Raw genomic sequence first — 20,069 nt, 5'->3', positions numbered from 1 at the left:
TTTAAAGTTGTAGCTGAAACAAGTTAGCGTCTGATTGAGGTTTGTCGGCTGATCCTCAAGGTTAAGGCTAGTAGGGAAACGTTTCCATCATCCGCAGTTACTTAGTTTTTTAAATTATACTCATTCGTGGACAACTTTAAGAACGCGTGAGGATCATAAAAATCGCTAGCAAGCGTGATTGAACATTGGACAGTGATGTGCGGAGTTGGTAGATACAGCTAGCTGTGGAGCTAGCTCATAACTGCAACGTTTTTAATGTAGAATAGGCTATACAGCAGTACGTGTTCTAGTTTTCAAAAGAAACGTTCTTAGCTAACTTTCTTAAGCCAGCTATAAGGGGCTAGATGGTGAGATGCAGGAATAGTTTTCTTGCTGTTTTCCTAACTTTGTCCATTTGGATAGTGTTAATTAAATTTGCGCATTGTTTTAAAGCGAAGTATAATGCCATAGCACATGATTTTCTTCGGTACCACATCTCTAGTAAAATAGACGCACACTCAGGTGAGTGGGTGCAGACTGCTCTTAACTGGTTGTTCAATTGATCGCTGTCTATAGGGTAGATAATGCGCGATTCAGCTTTGAATTTTAGTGTCCTTCATAAAATATGCACACTGATTGTGCTTCTGTGTTTTATTCACATTTCGGTTACGATATTTTATTATGTAAAATCTTTCGATTTACGTTCTTCGTTTGTCCAGAATCAGCAATCGCGTTCATTAAAGCAAAGTCAACTTAAGTTCAACACCGTATTTAGGGAAGCGAGAGATGACGCTCCAGAAAAAATTGTTGTTTTTACATCAAATGCTGGCAAGGACCCTAAAGAACTAGGAAAATGCCCCGACCCATCGCCACTTTTGTGTAAGTAGCCGACCGAAAGTTTGCACTGTTTTACAAATCTAAATTGTTAAAATAAGAATGCGAATGTCTTATTTGACAGTTTTTGAGTGCTCAGTCTTGAAGTAATGGCTCCACCACTGATGTTAGAGCTATTTCATTTTATAGCTGCCCCTTTGGTCTTTGTATGAGTTCATATAGGCCTGTAGCCTCCAGTCTCTGATTTATTCACACCCTTGGTAATCTAACTGTTAAGTATAACAGCATTTGAAAATGAATGCTGTCAACAGTGTAGACAGACAAGATACAGACTACAAGCAGTGACCTGTTATTTTTGAATGTCAGCCTTTTCACTGATTTTGGATTCCTTTATTTGTGGGTTTTGATTGTGCATTTACAATGAAATGAAATATGTATTATCCATGCAATGTAGAAAATTGCCTTTGGCAATTTATCAATAGGAGCTGCTCTTTTACTGAAGCAATACAGGTAAAGCACCTGGCCCAGGTCAGCAGCCAGTCTGGAAATTGAACCTTTGAGTTGCAGGCTGAACTCCTTAACCACGTTGCCACCCCATGATACTTTTCTGCAACTAACTGGACGCTCCCCACAGTTAAAACTCTAAAGAGGAGAATGCAGTCTAGACCGCCTCTTTAGGTTGTACAGTGCCTATAACGCAATTCATGTTCTAACAAAAGGAGGAAGGAGATAACTCTCCCTTCAGTTTAGAGAAAACACTTCACAGGAAGATAGCACTCTCTTTTTAAGAAGTAGCTAAGAACAGCGCTGTGTATTTTCCACTCTGCCTTTTTAAAGCCTGCGCTGGGGGTCAGGGTGGGGGTGGATTGTAATTTTAAAGGAAGTAAATGACAAAACAGAAAATGCGGCTAGTTTAGGGAACCTCCAGTTCCAGCTGAATAAAACAGATTGCTGATTGAAGGAAAGTTGCAAATGCAAACAAAGGTTTGGGGACTTCTCTTCCTGGCACTTCGTAGTGAGCAGCCCAATTTTCTCCTCCCCCCACAGTGGGCCCACTGAGGATTGAGTTCTCCACCCCAGTCAGCCTGGATGTGGTTAGGGCTGACAACCCCAACCTTCGGGACGGGGGCAGGTATTGGCCCAGCGACTGCCTGGCCCTCCGGAAGGTAGCCATCATTATTCCCTTCCGCAACCGGGACGAGCACCTCAAATTCTGGCTCTACTACCTCCACCCCATCCTGCAGCGTCAACAGCTGGACTACGGCGTCTACATTATCAACCAGGTGAGCCGCACGCCACCCGGGCGTCAGCCAATCGGGTGTCGGAACATGTTTTTGATTACGTGGTTGAGTTTTTAATTTCCCGTGGGACGGCTGCCTCTGCTCCCTCAGGCTTGACAATTGAGTGCTGTTGTGACCACGACTTGTTGTCTCTGCCGGGAACAGTGAATCCTGTAGCTCTGTTCTGGAGAATAGAAATCTCCTACACATTGTTTGCAGGCAGAGGTAATGTTTAACAAGAAGGTGCTGAAAGTGGTCAAACAGGCCTTTGTGTTTCTAGACTCACAAAATGGGGAACATAGTTCTTGCTGTCACGCAGACGATCCATCATTTACTCAGTGAGATATGAGCGGTTCCACCAAAGATCAAAGGATCACAGGAGTTTTTTTTCCAGATTATTTACACAATCATGCATGCTACAAATGCCATTTCTTTGTGGTGTCCTTGGTTAAAACCAACCATTCTGTTGCTTTTGCGAGCCTGTACAGAACACTTTTTGGAATGGAGCACCCCTTTTAAGCCTGTCCAAAAATAGTGACCCCCCCCCCCCCCCCCCCCCATCCCCTGTGACGATTTGGGTGCAGACGTACACATGCACTGACGGGGCTAACTGAGGTTCACACATTTGCACATGCTGAATGGGCTGTCGCCAGGGGCACGCCTGGTCGTTTTACACGAGGTGAGATGTTGCTAAATAGGTTGTTGGGCTGACTACTGGATAAGGTTTTTATTCCTTTCTCCTGTTCAAGAACAATTTGTCCTTTGCAATCATTGATTTCATCAATGCAGTATCTGAAGCCTGTAAAAACACCTTGGTGCAGAGTGGAGTCTTACCTTTTAAGCCTGTCATGGCTAAACAACTTCCCACTCGTCTTTAATTAACAGCCAAGTGACTGAATAATCCACAACAATAAGCTAGCCATATACTGGCTAATTTTTCTCGGTTTTACTTTGCAGTCAGCATAGTTGTATTTCTTTGCGTTACCGAAACGGGTGCATTTGCACATATCTGCAGTTTGTTTGACCTCATTGATAAAGGGACTCTTTGATCTGTGTGACTACATGCAGTAAATGTCATGGTACAGGTTAATGACGCTGTTCTGCTCAGGTATTTCAGTGGCTCATGAAAAGAGACAGGTGTTCTGACATTTCTCCACTAGTCTGTTGTTCCTGGCGCTCAAAACTAATGCGGTGGATAGCAGCGATGAAGTTAAGAGTGTATCCTTTTTAATGATTTACTGTTTTGGAGCGTTTCCTCTCATTTAAATTCTCTTACCTGATGCAAAGAAAGAGAACGCGTAGAGCCACGAGAAACAACCAAGGCAAAGCTTTTGGTTGAACTGCCAATGGGTTAATCAGACAATTAGCACGTTTCTGAATTAAGCAGAATGAAGGAGGTGTTGAGAACAATTATTTCTTTAAATGCCCGATTTAGGTCTCCTACTTCAGGCTTATGGGCCTCATACTGAGCACCTGATCAGTAGACCTAATTTTCTAGCCATTATAGTTATATTTACTATCCCTCAGAATTCATTCTAAAATAAAAATAAAACCATTCCTCAAAACCTGAGGTTGGTGTTAAAATGGCCCATTTCTTATTAATGAGCCACTTATAACAGAGTAGAAGGTAACCTGTGCTGTTAGGTGTTGGAAAGAGGCTGTTTTTAGGGACTGCTGATTCTACTAATTTTTAGGGACTGCTGATTTTTCCCACAAGGCATGTTCCACTACAACAATATAATCATGGGGTTCCTTAGTCTGGCAGCAGCATTCCACACAGCCTGGAGATGCTAATGTGGACAAGCGTGCGCTAGCAGCTGTTTTTCACAGAACGGAGGAAGTGCATGTGCGCGCTCGTGTGTGCGTTCGCATGCTCGTGTGCGTGCTCTTGCTCGTGTGTGTGTGAGTGTTTGCTCTTGTGTGCATGTTCCTGTGCTCGTGTGTGTGAGCGTGTGCTTGTGTGCGTGTGCGTGTGTGTGTGTGTGTGTGTGTGTGAGAGGGGCTATTGATACCTGCTAGCAAAAGGTTTTTTTAACCCATGGGAACTACATTGAATTTTCAGAGGCTGTAAAGACCCTGATGTTTATGTCCATGCTGGAGTTTATTGACTTGTCCTGAACCCCTGAACAAGTGTATTAATTTCCACTTGAAATTATATGCTGGCCGTGCGGATGTTAGTGCCATTTCAGGGTATTGTTAAAAATCATGGACATTAAAAAATCTGAATAAAAATTGTTAAAATTCTGTCATAGGTTTGGCTGTTTGGAGGTAGCCTTGTGGAAATGGAATGCCCTGAAAATATACTGTAATGTTTATTATAAAGATATTGTAAAACATTGCAATATATGGGCAAATAAACAAATTATTGCAGTTTTAAGATATTGCAGTGTATATAATTTTAATAGTCTATCTAATCCATCCAATGTTGTATTATTAGCCTAAATTAAAAATAAAAAAAAATCATATTTATAAATAATATATATCTATTACATGATGTTCCATTTCTGTAGGGGTGCACTTTTTAGGGCTTTGTATCAGCTGTACCTCACACCTGTTTCAGTGAGGGATCTTGTCTTGAGGTAAGGAGATCTTGGCAGAAACAAGCTAAGGACACTGTAATGTGTAAGTCTAGGTAATCTTCACAAATTTCTGATGTTAGTAGCCTAACGGTCGGTGCGTAATGTGCAAGAGGTTGGCGGCTGTTTTGGGATTGTATCGTACTGGAATCTTGGAATTGAATTTAAATGATTTGTGTGAGTTTTTTTGGTTTGACTGGTTAATCCACTTGCTTCCTGGCAGCAGACTTTATTCAGTATTTTAAATCTGCCTTTTGTTCCAAAAGCGCATTTTAAATTTGGATGATTTAATGTTTAATTCTGTGTTTATATTTTTACTCATGAATGCACCAAGACCTACGGAAGCCCTAAGAGGCCATACAATATTATTATTTTGGGTTTCGTTATTTCGAGATCACAACTTATTTATTGCTTATTTATCTTGTGATCACAAGATAACAATAGTTGTTTTCTCGTGATCACATTGCCTCTACGGACTTCCATAAATTTGGAAGTTGTCAATTATTGATAAACATAATGCTATTTCTGCATGAGTCAATCCGTGGTCAAAGTAAAATTTAATGCGGTCATCCAACACAAGTAGCCTAGTAGCTATCAGTCAGTCCACAATGTACGGAAGTCCGTAGAGGCAATGTGATCACAAGATAAATAAGTCGTGATCACAAGATTATGAAACCCAAAATAATAATATTGCATGACCTCTTAGGGCTTCCATAAAGACCTCCAAACTGCACTTTTTAGAAAAAACAATAGCTATACTGTAGTTATTTTATTCAGAAAAAAATTCGACCAGATGTTTTGCTGTGGTGGCCAGGAATATTTGACAGCACTGAGGTAATGCAAGCTTTCGTGACTTGTTTATACCTAATATTTAAATTCTACCCTGTTGGCATATTTTTGCCCATGATTATGTCCTATGAAATGGAATTGTGATGGTAGCTCATTTCTTCTCAAGAAAACATCGTAGCCCAAAATGACAAGAACAACATTGCTGAATCAACAAAACAATGAAAATGGTTAACATGGCTTGAAGGTGGTGAACGTGGCCACACTAGCTATGATTTGGCCTGATATGCTGGAAACATGAATGAGACGCAGTATTGCTGAAACATCTGGAAGAGGTTTGCTAGCTTGACTATTTCAGTGACATGAGCAGAGTCAGAGAAATTGAAAACATGCCCATGCAAGCTACATGTCCTTATTCTGTCCAGTTAATGCATCGGGAACTTTAGCTAGACTGTTTAAATATGTGTGCGTGTGTGCGTGTGCGCGTGTGCGCACATGTGCACGTGTGTGTGAGAGAGCGCGGGGGGGGGGGGGGGGGGGGGGGGGGGGGGGGGGGGGGGGTTCTTCCAAACTGACGATCTGAACACTGTTGGAATTTTTCATTTGTGCTGCATCTCGGGGGACTGTTTGTTTCTGTAAGTTTTATGAGGGAATGTTTTGCTCATTAAAAAAACAAAAGTGGAAGTGGTACAGCCCTTTCATGCTTCATGCCACAGCTGGTGAGATTCACATAACTAAAACATCCAAATCATAATTCATAATAATAGCAATAATAATGAATTACAATAATAATGGGATGCATTTATATAGCACTTTTCATGATCTTGAAGCAGTTCATGGTTGATGCAGGGTAGCCATTTTGCAAACCACATATTAGCCTAGGTGGAGGATGAGAGAGAATCGTCAGCTTCGGATTTCTCACAGTTTCGACCACCATTTAGTGCGTGAGTCGTCGAAGCGACGCGGCTGCCAGGGTCTGAGGCAGCTGTGTGTGTCCGCTCCATGTGGTTCTCATCCCCGAATCGTGCTGCCCAGTTAGCCATCGCGTCTCCATCAGAAACACTTCCCTCCTTACATAATTGTGACTTCCTATGTAAACTGCAGACCGGGGTCAAAGCTGAAATGCGTTTCCTCGTGCTGCTTTGAAATGGCGGCGTGGTGGTGCATCTCTTTTGCGATGAACCTTCTGCTGTTTTTGGGAAAATGGTAAACCAAGGATGGCCGGGGGGGGGGGAGCGGCTGCCCCAGTTTACACGCGTAATTGTTGCAAAGCACCCTGGGATGCGAGACTCGCACTCTGCCTCATCACCTCTCGGGCCTCTGGAAGCTGAGCGCCGTTTGTCTGGGCTCAACTCCCTTTCTTGTCTTCATAAAATTCTCTGCTCGGTCTTTCTCTTTTCTCTCCTCTCCCCTGGCCTTCCCTCTGTCCTCTACCCTTTATTTTCCTCCCTTCCCTCAGTCTCTTTTCCTTCCTCTACCTGGTGCAGCCCCCCCTCCCCCCCTCTGTGTTTGTCAGGCTTGACTTTATCTGATGGCTGAGCTGAAGCAGCAGCAGGAAGAGGGTGCCGGTGTTCTCTGGTGAGCTGTGTGGACCCCTCCATGTACCCCCTCCCCCCTCCCCCAGACTGCAGGGCTCTGCTGGTAAATGTGCAGCTCCTCCTCTCTGGGCCCTGAACAGGACGTGCTGAAGACAGATTGCTGAAACCCACAGCCTCTAAAAAGCCTACATTGAAGTAGAGACCCCTGTGTGTTTTTATTTTTTTTAGCTGCTGTTCATAACATTTCTTTTGTACTTTAAATTTATTTTATTGTTGTCCAAACCCTCCCGACAATCTCACGCCCAGTTTCAGTACCAGCTTACGTAACAGGCTGCACGCTGCACTTAACTGTAGTAAAATGCGTCATAAGGGACTTTGAGATAGCACCAGTATGTTGAACATGCAGCCACAAAAGTGTTGCGGTTTCCTGGTCCTCGTTTATCTTCCCTCAGCAGCACGGTACACACTCCATAGGATTGTTAATATCTTTTATTAGCACACACTCTTATCAGGTTACAGCTCCTCCATCATTTCCCTTTGGTGGTGAAATCACTGTTAAAATAAGTTCTACGGTGGCGCATTGGTCATGTTTTCCAAGAAGCTCTTTTTGCCGTTTGAAATCCAGCCTCCTTGGCGTGTGTGTGTGCGTGGGTGCGTGCGTGCATATGTACATGTGTATGCATTTGCCCTTCTGTACCTTGGACACAGTTAACTCTATTTCTGTCTCTAATGTTTTATATCTAGGGTTTTGAGCCTAGATATTTTCTGTTCAGTATTAACAGACTGAATTTCTTTTACTGTATATGACTAGTTATGAACTTCGTCTCCCCCATAATTTCAGAGAGCATTAACATACCTATAATCATGGTAATTCTTAACTGATAAAATTTCATCATAAAACTAGTTGTAAGCATAATTGATAAGACCCATACTAATAAACTACATGTATAAATTAAGCTTCAAGTAATTGAATCACCAACGTTACACCAGGAAAATAGTCAGATTCCTATAGTACATTATAACAGGGTAGAATATGTTATTTTTATATTTGAAACCATTCTTTTACCCATTTTAAATTGTTCTCACTGGTTGTTGTGGGCTACGTGAAGACTTGTGTAACTCTGAGGTCACATGACTCAGGCCTAGGCTAAATGTGAACAGGAAACCTTAGTGTTGGCTCACGTTGATCCCTCAACTGACAAGCTGTCAAAAGGCGAAGGGCAGACCCCCCCCCCCCCCGCCCCATCACCTCTTCCCGAGCCACTTACCGTTACAGCAGGAAGCATAAACATGCTGTGCCTGGGACAGCTGGTTTCATGACCTGTTCCACGAGAACGAAAAAAAAGAATGTAAAGGAATGATTCCGTTTTGTCTCCGGACAGACGTGTATACACATATATTGTGCTCTGTGACTTTGAGCATACCAGACTGGTCTGGATCATTTCCTGATGAAGTCCTTACAGGAATGGAATATACTGAAAACTATGGTGAAATCAACAAATATAAGAAATATTTATGCTTTCCAGTATGTGTGTGCGTGTGTGTGTGTGTGTTTGTGTACTTTACAAAAATGCACTGCTATAAAATATGTACAGTGAGGAGGCAGGCGTGGATGTGTCATTTATTATCTGCAGAAGACTTCATGAACAGAACTACAGAGGCTACACTGTAAGATGCAAATCACTAGTTAGCTGCAAAAGCAGGATGGCCAGGTTACAGTTTGCTAAGAAGTATGTAAGCGAGCCTGCAAAGTCTTGGAAAAGGGTCTTGTGGGCAGATGAGTCCAAGATTGTCTTGTATCAGAGTTATGGCAAGAGTAAAGTGTGGAGACCAAAAGGAACTGCCCAAGATCCAAAGCACCCCCCTCATCTGTGAAACATGATGGTGGGGGTGTTATGGTTTGGGCATGTATGGCTGCTACAGGTACTGGCTCACTAGTCTTCATTGATGATGTAGCTGTTGATAGCAGTAGCAGCAGAATTAATTCTTAAGTGTACGGAAGCATCTTATCTCAAGTTCAAGTAAACACCTCCAAAATTCAAGCAAAGGCCTCCATACTCATTGGCAAGAGAAACATTTTTTGAAGCCAAAAAGTGGAAAATTCTTGAATTGGCAAATCAGTCACCGGTCTGAATCCAATTGAACATGTGTTTCATATGCTAAAGAGAAAACTTAAGGACATTAGCCCCTGAAACAAGCAGGACCTGAAGATGACTGCAGTACAGGTCTGGTTGTGCATCATCAGAGACGATACTCAGCACCTGGTGATGTTTATGGGTCAAGCACGCAGTCATTGCATGCAAAGGACATGAGACTAAGTACAAAATATGACTTAATTTTCCTAACATTAATATGTCCCAAACATCATGGGGCCCTGGAATGGGGGGGGGGGGGTTGCTATGTATAAGCACTGTAATTTCTATTTGGTGAAACCGAAGTGTATAAAAATACTCTTTCATAAAAGCGGAGATTCTGGGATTTAAAATGTGCATTGTTTGATTGCAAACCTACGCAGTTGTGGAGTACAGAGTCAAATTAAGGGGAAAAAAAATCAGTTTTCATCCTAAATGTTATGGAGCTCACGGTGTGTCACCCTATTACCAAAAAAATCCCTATATATTGCAGAATATTCCATTAATGCAAGGAGGACATCCAGGTCAAAAAACGAGCCTGCCAAAGGAACACGAAAGTAGTATCACTAAATGAACAGAGTCATTTTCTGTTTTCTGTCTATTTTTTCGGATTTTATTCTCGACCGTGAGCGCAAGGATGAGCTGTTCCACATAACCTTCACCATTACCATGGAGGCCAGGCAGCTTGCACCCATAAATCTTACTGTTGGTGTTCTGAGGCGTGCAGTTCATTGTGTTTACTTCTTCCACACGGCCATCTTGCCTTTTTAAGAGCTCCAGGTGAAGCCAATGTGGAATCTGCAGGAGCTTGAAACAGTTTTGTGAAAGGGAGAGAGAAACCATCAGGGACTGGAGAGTCTGAATTTATTATCCATCACCCCCCATTCCCCCGTGCACGTACACGTGTGCGCAAAAGCACATGCTCTATCTCACATGTTGTCCACTTACAAGTGCCAGGTTTGGCACTTATGAGGCTGGATTTGGCCCTTGTGAGGCCAGATTTGGCACTTATGAGGCTGGATTTGGCCATTGTGAGGCCAGATTTGGCCCTTGTGAGGCTGGATTTGGCCATTGTGAGGCCAGATTTGGCCCTTGTGAGGCTGGATTTGGACCTTGTGAGGCCAGATTTGGCCCTTGTGAGGCCAGATTTGGCCCTTGTGAGGCCAGATTTGGCCCTTGTGAGGCCAGATTTGGCCATTGTGAGGCCAGATTTGGCCCTTGTGAGTCCGGTTTTGTGAGGTTGCAGGTTCTGAAGTTTATCCTTTCTTTCCTCATGCAGCACGGGGACGAGGTGTTCAACCGGGCCAAGCTGCTTAACGTGGGCTACATGGAGGCACTCAAGGACTATGACTATGACTGCTTCGTCTTCAGTGACGTTGACCTCATCCCCATGGACGACCGCAACATCTACTCATGCTTCAGCCAGCCAAGGCATCTGTCTGTTTCCATGGACAAGTTTCGCTTCAGGTACCTGCTCCGAATTTGGTCCCAGCTCTCAGATTGACCCCTGTTCACAATTTTTAAAATATATTTTATTTTATTTTATTTTATTTTATTTTATTTTATTTTTTTGGCCCTTGTCCCTGAGCTTGGCCCCTACTTCCAAGTTCCAAGGGGAATTGCCTCTGTGAAGGTCATTGTTTCTCGATAGGCTGACGACCTTGGAGTGGATGATCCCGCTTATTATAATTACCTTGTGAAAGAAATGAATTAATAATTTGACACAAAATATTGATTTCAAGTTCAAATAAATATAAATTAATGTGAAACAATTTTTTCATTTTCTTCGCATAGATAATATAAGCCTATTTGGGAGTATTGGCTAACGCGGGGTATTGGAGTAAGATACGAGACACTAGTTAACACTAGTAATGGACTCATCTTCACATTGTTGGCTTAACACTAACTGGGACAGCTATACACAGAACCACTGCATTGATAGCCGAAACACAACACTTTTTTTGCTCTGTAGCCTATTTCTGGCTCCCTGTCTCTCTCTTCACACTGTCCGTGTCATTGACATTCCTTTCTTCCCCGTCGGCATCTGATTCACCCTCACACCTCTTGTAGCATTGCTGACACTAGGTCAGGCTTCGCTTCTTCATTGTAAATCTTTGTATGACATTGTATATGGCTGGTTGTAGCTAATGCTTGCTAACTGGATATACTGTATAGCGAGCATTAGTCATACCACAACAACTTTGCAAACTGTACGTCAAATTGACCGCTGCAACACTTCTTTCTGCGGAGTGATATGAAGAGTTTTGAGTTAAAGCAGTCCGTTACCCATAACAGCGATCATTATACAGAAATATTTGACTGCAGAATGCCTGAAGTGACCAATCAGTATCAAATATTCAAAGCTGTGTAATAACACCAGCTAACTGGTTAGTTGTGTTGTTAAAGCAGTGGAAAGTCTTTCAAGGCTAGTTTCTCATAGTCTGTTTCTGAATTGGTAATCTGTTGCTGAATTTCTTCCATTTGGCAAGCTCTGTGTGTTTACACTGGTCATGTTGGTCTAACATGTTGGTCTACAATGGTTTGGGTTCCTGTTGTGCCACGTTGGCTGGTCTGGACCAGGTGAGAAGTTATTTCACTGTCGAAAGTTTTTCCATTCTGAAAATGACCTCACGTGCGTCATATGTGCACTAAAGTCGTCACGGAGATGAATGACCAATTTAGCAAGAAATCGTTTGCGCACTTTCTGGAACAAGGTGTGGTACAGAGCAAAGAGGAACTACTCAGGTGCCATAATGGCAGGAACAGGAAGTGTACACATATTGTGCCCTTGTTTGAGGTGTGAGTCACGGTTGGGGGACAATGATGTCATTACTCACTCTGTAAAAGCCCCAGGAAGCCCCATCCCTTGCTGAGAATGCCAGAGAGCTGGAGATTGTGTGTGCAGGTATCTGTCTGTGTCTGTGTTTGAATGTGCATATATCTGTCTGTGTGTTTGTATATGCGTATCTACACATGTGCCTATGCCTGATGGGGGTGAGAGCCTTTGATCCTTCATGTCTTGCTCCGCCTCTCTGCAGCACCTGTCCTAATCAACAGGGAGATGTGGGGGCGGGGTTAGTTTCTGTTCCCGGAATCCACTTCATACGCTTGCTGTCATGTTTAATTGGACACTGTACCGAAGAGGGTTGTAAAAGTGTGAATCACTGGCAGGAAACACTTGAGGACACTTAAGACTGGCCAAGCCCTGAGGTGATGAGCCTTAGTTAAATCACAGATCAGCAGTGGGTCAGCGTTTGGCCTGTAAGATGGAGGAAGTGTCAGATTTACTGCTGCCCACGCTTTCCATCCAATGGGAAGTAAGTGAGTCCCTGTCAGTCTCGACTTAACTTCCTGTTGCCCCAGTTTGGTGAGCCAGCGCTGTTCAAAACACCAAGCACAGCAGGACGTGGAGAGGTTGGGGGCAGGCAGATGTATACACAATTCTTTTTTTGCACTCGGTCAACTTGCATTGTTAACTCACAGTTAACTTCACTGATGTTGCCCATAAACCCCCCCTCTTGCTGGGAAAGTTGTTTGGTCTGGCACTGTTGCCCATGTAACCTACATCAGTGGTTCTCAAACTCGGTCCTGGGGGACCCCTGTGTATGCTGGTTTTCATTTCAACCTCAACACCAATCCCAGAATTTTAACAAGCAGTTAATTTTTCTTAATTAGGTGCTTTTCATGTTTAAGAGCTGGGGTTCCAGAAAGGGCCAGTGTGGATGCACACACCTGATTTTACTAATCAATCACTAGTCATTGCTAGGCACCTTTATTAGTAGAATCAGGATCAGGTGTGTGCACCCACACTGGCCCTTTCTGGATAAGACTGGGGACCCCAGCTCTAAAACATGAAAAGGAACTAATTAAGAAAAATTAACAGCTTGTTAAAATTCTGGGATTGCTGTTGAGGTTGGAATGAAAACCAGCATACACAGGGGTCCCTCAGGACCGAGTTTGAGAACCACTGACCTACATGAATGCACTTATGTAATCTTTCATGGTAAGTCTCTCAGGATCTGCTAAATGACAGTAATGTGGTAGACGGGGCGATTCTGTGGATTCACAATTTGCATCCTCTCTGTCTCTAGAGGCCGGGTGGTCTGGTTGGTAATGGGACTCTGGTGCCATTTTACTGTACATAGTGCTGAAAATCCTGTGCCACAGTGCTGGTTTGCACATTTGGTAATGCCCCTTAATGCATTTTCAGAAGATACATCAGATTGGAGAGTTTTGGTATGGAGGAATCTTAAGAGCATAATGTCAGGAGGGTCTAATGCAGGGGTGTCCAATCTTATCCAAAAAATGTGGTGTGGGTGTAACTTTTTGCTTTAGCCCAGTACTAAGACACCAGATTCTACTTACCAAGGGTCTTGATTGAAGACCATGATTAGTTAGCCTAATTAGTTGAATCCGGTGTTCTAGTGCTGGGCCAAAACAAAAAAACCCTTTCGGATAAAATTGTACACCCCTGGATTAAAGAATCTACGGTGAAAATCTGGTGGCATTGGCACTGTCATAACCGGACTTCCCTGGTGCTCGTAATCCGTCTTGAGCATTCTGAGCACCAGCAGGAAATGGCCAGCCTAATGAGAAAGTACCAGCTTCCTGTTTCCTGAAAGAGAGTGTAGGGGGGCTCCAAAAGCCTTTGCCCTGCTCAGAAATCAACCCGTGTCCTGTGTGAGTCATGCTACGAGATGGAGACCTTCATCTTTGAAAGTGTTTTTTTTCCCCCTTGTAAGTCTGCATGGTGACATCTGCATTTTTTTAACTGACTCTAGCCCTGCTCTGTTTTCCTCTCACTTCAGACTGCCGTATAACCAGTACTTTGGAGGGGTGTCGTCCATGAGCAAGCAGCAGTTCCTCAGAATCAACGGCTTCCCCAACAACTACTGGGGCTGGGGTGGGGAGGACGACGACATTTACAACAGGTAACAGGCATACGCATGCACGTACACACTCGCAAGAACGTACTGTATATACACACACTCGCACACATACTTGTGTGTGCACATGCACCAATGCGGTTAATCTGGGAAAAATCAGGAAAATAACCTGTCACATACTGGGCAGCGAGGGGTGCTGTGTCTCTCTGGGAATTGGGTTTATATGTGTACATTGTGTTGTGATTTCAGAGTGTTTCCTGACACAGCCGGAAATACATCACTGTCTCAGAGATGAGCTCTGCTCTCTCTCTCTCTTTACGTTTTGTCTGATGGCCAGCAAATCCGTTCTCTTTCTTGCTCGCTCACTCACTCACTCGCTCACTCTCTCTCATGCACACGTGCACAGACACACACACACACAGATGAGCTGTGCCCTCTGTCTTTGAGTTCCATTTGACCGCCAGCAAACTTGTTCTTTCCATGTGCTTATGTTTGTACCATTCATGCCTGTTAATGTTTGTTTTTAGAGTATTATCTGTAATGTTCCTGTAATTCAGTCTTTAATGACAATTTTATTCCCGTGGGAAATGGCAATTTCTTAAACAACTTACCCATGTGAGAATGCTGAGCTCTGTTTGAGCAAGGAAGGAACTCGACATGGATCTGTCCTCTCCACTGTTTACCGAAACTGGCATCCTAAAAAACCGAACCCTGGGGGTCTGCCAGCCACATTCAGCACGGGCGCGGCCCGGATTGGAAACCAGATCGCGGGGGCCGTCCATGCGCTGGAAAGGCGCATTAACAGGATGAGCCCAACAGCATGGCACGGCCTGCTAAACTGAACCCGTGACCAGGAAGGGCTAGAGCAGTCAGGTGCTGTTAGCAGCTGCATGGGTTTTTCCTACAAGGCCCCATTTGAAATATTTAGATACGGTTTTGCCTTGGCCTCTGTTTGTAATTTTGTTTTTCTTCCAAAATATTTAGGTAATAATTAGGAATTGTACTTCACTTTGTGGGGTATTGTTATGCTTGAAGGGTTATTGTTTCACTCCCATAGTGAATTTGTGGTAATAGGTTTAATAAGCAGCTTGTATGGCGCATTACAGTGGCGCTAATTTTATTGATTTCATTGGAACTTTTCCCAATCTTTTTCTTTGTACGTTTAATGCACACTTTGTAAGTCTCTGAGTGCTTGCTGAATGGCAAAGTCCTCCTCATCTACATGAAGTGGGTAGCTTTACTGTGGTAAAGGGAAGCACTGTACACATGTCAGTATGTGTTAGTGCGTTGTAGTCTAAATGCAGACTCCAATAATTGGCACCAGAAATTTTGGTTGCGGTAAATTACGGGCAGTTAGCCGGTTCATACATGCTGCAGGACAAAGATTCAGTTACTGCGTGTGTGTGTGCATGTGCATGAGAGAGAGAGAGAGAGGGAGAGAGACATATTACTGTAAGTTAGTGTGTGTGTGTGTGTGTGTGTGCTTGCGTGCTTGTGTGTGTGTGTGTGTGTGTGTGCATGTGCATGAGAGAGAGAGAGAGGGAGAGAGACATATTACTGTAAGTTAGTGTGTGTGTGTGGTGTGTGTGCTTGCGTGCTTGCGTGCTTGTGTGTGTGTGTGTGTGCGCGTGTGGACGGACGTGTCTTTGCTGTAAGTTAGGGTGGTGTGTGTGCTTGCGTGCTTGTGTGTGTGTGTGTGCGCGCGTGTGGACGGACGTGTCTTTGCTGTAAGTTTGGGTGGTGTGCGTGCGTGTGAAGTGCGGATGTGTTTTTGTTCTGAGTTCAGGTGTAAGCATCATTACCCTTGGGTAATTTTGGAGGAACCAGGAAGGGAACAAGAGGAAGTAATGAGGGGTAAATACAACACCCTTTCCCTGTGAAAACACTCTTTGTTATTATGGCCTGTCGGCTACAGGGAGTGCTGGACTCCTTTGTCTCCCACCCCCTTGCCTAAGCTGTAAAGCTATCCTGAAAGCCGATCCTGGAAAGAAAATCTTTTTTTTTTTTTTTTTTTTTTTTTTTTCTTATTTTTGTTTTGTTCTCCGTACGAGAGAGGGTTGTTCTGCTACCAGGTACTGCGGCCGCTTGAGCTTGGCGTCCCGAGTTATAGTTGTAACTCGGCAGCATTGTAAATGAGGGGCGCTCTCCCTCAGTGCGTCTCTGAGGTATAGATAGCACATCGACGATCGTGTAAGGATGAGAACAGCTGCCTCCGGACCGGCGACGCATCTCAGGCCCGTATGCCCCTCTCCAGCATGGAGCGTGGAGTCGCATGTTCAGCCTGAGATTCTGTACACACTCCAGATACTCAGCTCCTGTGTTCATCCTGCCCTCCTTTTCTCCATCTATAGGAGTTTCTCGTTGGTACCAGGAGGTTCTGGTGCCGTTTTAGTACACAGCGCCCATTGCCGCAGTTCAGTCAGTTCTGGAAAGTTCTGGACTTGACCCTGATTTCTTTTGCCCCAGTGCTCTCCGTGGCCATTCCTCTACATGAGTTTTCAGAACTTGTATGAACATCTGGGCCTCAGTGGACAGGGAGGCTCAACTTTTTCTCTTAAGAACGCAGAGCTGAGTATCTGGTTTGTCTGTTAGTATCTGTGGTGGAGGACTGACACGTGGCCCATGCTTTCTGTGCATTCAGGTCTGACGTGTGTGTCTGTGTGTCTGTGTTTTCTCACAGGTTGAGCTCCAAGGGGATGTCCATCTCGCGCCCGAGCGGTGCCGTCGGAAAGTGCCGGATGATCCGTCACGACCGGGACAAGCAGAACGAGCCGAACCCTCAGAGGTAGGGGGTCCCAGGCGTGTTTGGTCCCCATGGGGTCACGCAGCAGGCTGAGGCCCAGGGCTGCTATCAATTAGGAGATCCTGTCATTAGTGTGAGGGGGCCCCACGCTGCCCTGCGTAGAACGATTTAACTTTTCAACCTTAACGTCTGGGGAGTGGAGCTCAGTGGGCTCAGAATGGGTCCTTTTTTCCTTTTTTCTGATCTGTCTATCTCTCTCTCCCTTTTTTCCTCTCTCTTTCCCCCCCTTTCCTTCTCTATCTTTCTACCTCTTTCCCTCTCTCCCCCTTCCTCTCTCTCTTTTTCCGCCCCCCCCCCCCCTTTCTCTCTCAAAATTTTTTTTAACGGTTCCACAGATTTGACGACCTCCTGCACTGAGGGGGGCACTGTTTTGAAAAGTCAGCCACCCTCCCCTCCCGTCTGTTGCAGGTTTGACAGGATCGCTCACACCAGAGAGACGATGAACCGGGACGGCATCAACTCGCTTACCTACGAAGTAATCCGGGTGGAGAAGGACAAGCTGTACACCAAAATCACGGTGGACGTGGGCAAGCCCTCCGCGTGACCCCACACGCGCGCCGCGGACACTGCAACCCAACGTGCCTTCACACGCGCCGCACGCGAAAGCCGCGGAGGAACTGCCGACAGGCCAATAAAGAACCCTCACCCCGTCTCGTTACCTTGTTTGCACAGCCGACGATGAATTGTACCAGGATTTGGGCCATTTGCTCTTTGTCCTCTGCTGGGGGAAGTAGCGCGGAGTTCAGTTTCACAAGGGGCCCAAGGACTCCCCGGCAGACCTGGTTATGCGGTTTACTCATGACTGAGAGTTCTCTGTGCCGTTCTGCAGTTCTTCTGAAGGGGATTTCCCCTTGCGTGATCCCTTGTCTCAGTGGGACTTCCTGGTGAAATAACCGCCAGCCAAAACGATTATGAAACTCAAAGGGTTTTTGTGTGTCAGTTGATGGTCAGCCTTGTATACGTGTGTCTCTCTCCGTTGCGCTACTTGACAACTGTGACGATCTTCAGGTGGTTGTGTAAGAGGGGGAGTTGCATATTGTTTTTAGAGAAGCGCTGCTTTTGAGGAATGTGTGGGAGAGAGAAAGGAGGACGAGGTGGAGGAAAAAAAACATTTTTACTGCACAGAGCTGGAACAGTGTGCATTAGGATGTGAGGGGATGGCACCGTTTTGCACAAAAGTACCAGCTGAATCGAAGCACTGTAGACGACCGAATCTCAACTTGAGAATGGGCAGATTATCGTTTTTTTTTTTCATCTTTCCATATCATTTGTCAGTTTGAAGTGACTGGCTGATCTTAAGCCGAGAGGTCAGAATGCTAGAGTATGCTTTAAAACTGTATCTACCCCTGAGCCAAACCTTCTTGTTGCTTTCATTGGGAGGTCTTGTGAGATGGCACAGAGAAGTGTGTGTGTGCGAGTGTTTGTGTGTGTGTAAGTGTGTAGCTGGGACTGCAGCTCAGAGGGTCTCAGCCCTGCGCCATGGGGTCCATAAACCCAAAAATGCAACAAGCCAGGTTTCACCTTCGACCTTTGACCCGTGGAGTGATTTTAGGATGTGGGGTGGTCTGAGTCTTAAGAAGGGCTTCACTAAAGGGACCGAAGGATGAGTATGCACAGATAAATCTAACTCCTGATTTGCTTTGCTGATTGTTGAGCTAGTCACTTCGAAGATTTTTTATTTTGTTGTGCAGTTGTTTAGATTTGTGTTGTTTAGGTTTGAAGATGTAAAACTTTGCAGTGATTGGGCTAAACTGAAACACCATTTTAAAAAAATAATTTTTATACTAGTTTTTCTCCTCCTCTTCCTCCTCCGCCTCCCTCCCGTACAGTTTTGGAGACAAGCATCATGAACTGGTTAAGGATTAAAAAATAAGCCATTGATGTCTCCGTTGCCAAAGGTCTGCTGCTCTATTGTTGACTGTCCTGTCCATTTCAGAATGCCTGGTATTTTTCCACTTACTTTCCTGCTTGGTTTAAAGAAACTTTGGCCTTTGTTTTCTTTCTTTTCACTGCTCAAAAGTTAAAAGAAAGAAGATACATTTAATTACCTGAAGAACTCAGGAAATTTAAAAGGGATTTGGTATGTTCATGCTAATTCATGCATATAAAGTGTGTGAGCATATCGATTTGTGTGTCAAAAGCTGTTTAAAGGTTGATGTTGAAAGGAAAGCCAGCTCTGTGAGCCTCCTGGCGTGTTCTTAAGTGCTTCTCAACATGGTCGCAAAACGGTGTGCGAAGGACAACGTGCTGTACAGAATCTTTCGAGGAAACGTCCCATGGACGTTTTTTTCCCACCCAAAGTGAATCTGCATGCGCTTGTGTGAGCTGTCCTTCCATGAGTTGGCCCTTCTCCCCTAGCGTGTTCACAACTGTGTGTGTGTGTGTGTGTGTGTGTGTGTGTGTGTGTGTGTGTGTGTGTGTGTAAGAGGGACTCATAGCGGAAAACCTCTGACTGAAACATTTCCTGAAACCGTTCTTTGGGAAGGTGGCGGCCTTCAGAAGATGGCGGCCTTGCAATGTTTGGAAAAGAGCAATTTGTGCGTCCCTGAATATGTCCCCCCCTCCTATTAATGTTTTTGACATGGTCAGACAAGGGCTTCAGTTTGAAGCCAGCATATAGTTCATGTTTTAAGTAAACGGGGAGTTAACAATAAATGTGGCTTTGGTTGAATTGAACCAAAGGACTGATATTTTGAGCTTGAATCGGAAAAGGCCACCTCTTGCCACAGTGTCTTAACGTTCAGGAGGAGTTTGAGGGCTGGCTTTTCTTTTATAAGGGGTCAGTTACTCTACCTTCTACTTTGTGTCTGTTCTTTCTTCCTTTCCTGTCAGTGCTGTGCCAGGTTGTGTAACAACAGCATGGTAGCGTATTTCGGTGGGTTTTCATTGCAAATGACATGTTCCCTGTTTTTGTTTGTTTTTTTTTTGGTCATGGTGTGTGTTTTAATTCCAATGTTTGATATACTGTTATAAAATAAATAATTTTTTCATAAATTGCTTAAAATGGGACTTATTTCTGGCTATTTAAATATTTATTTTTATTTCTTTTTGTGAATCACGGGGACTAAGTAAGCCTCTTTCTCCTGATACTTAAGCTACAGTCCCTCTTTTGTGTGCCTTCTGAGAAAGGAATTTAACTAAAAGGAAAATGAAGAAATTAGCACATAACTCCACAGTAGGAAAGAGGCCGTTTACAGCAGAGATTGTGGGCCTGATAAGACATCCAGATGGGTTTTCGCGCAAAAACACCAGCAC

At 44.3% G+C, this 20,069-nt stretch overlaps 1 protein-coding gene across 2 annotated transcripts; it reads left to right on the top strand.

Moving 5' to 3' along the window:
• The first annotated feature begins 28 nt into the window (after nucleotides 1–28).
• On the top strand, nucleotides 29–19,312 carry b4galt1l (DP-Gal:betaGlcNAc beta 1,4- galactosyltransferase, polypeptide 1, like). Of its 2 annotated transcripts, none has more exons than XM_035425030.1 (6): nucleotides 29–858; nucleotides 1,861–2,096; nucleotides 10,405–10,592; nucleotides 13,934–14,056; nucleotides 16,692–16,796; nucleotides 17,223–19,312. In XM_035425030.1, the coding sequence occupies exons 1-6, from the start codon at nucleotides 564–566 to the stop codon at nucleotides 17,356–17,358; spliced, it is 1,083 nt and encodes a 360-aa protein (XP_035280921.1). In that variant the 5' UTR covers nucleotides 29–563; the 3' UTR covers nucleotides 17,359–19,312. The 2 variants fall into 2 exon arrangements, with proteins under 2 accessions (XP_035280921.1, XP_035280922.1); XM_035425031.1 differs by having other exon boundaries at nucleotides 17,150–17,287.
• Nucleotides 19,313–20,069: the final 757 nt, after the last annotated feature.

This window comes from Anguilla anguilla, chromosome 7 (assembly GCF_013347855.1).
Source record: "Anguilla anguilla isolate fAngAng1 chromosome 7, fAngAng1.pri, whole genome shotgun sequence".
Lineage (NCBI taxonomy): Eukaryota > Metazoa > Chordata > Actinopteri > Anguilliformes > Anguillidae > Anguilla > Anguilla anguilla.
This window is presented reverse-complemented; position numbering and strand designations above follow the sequence as displayed.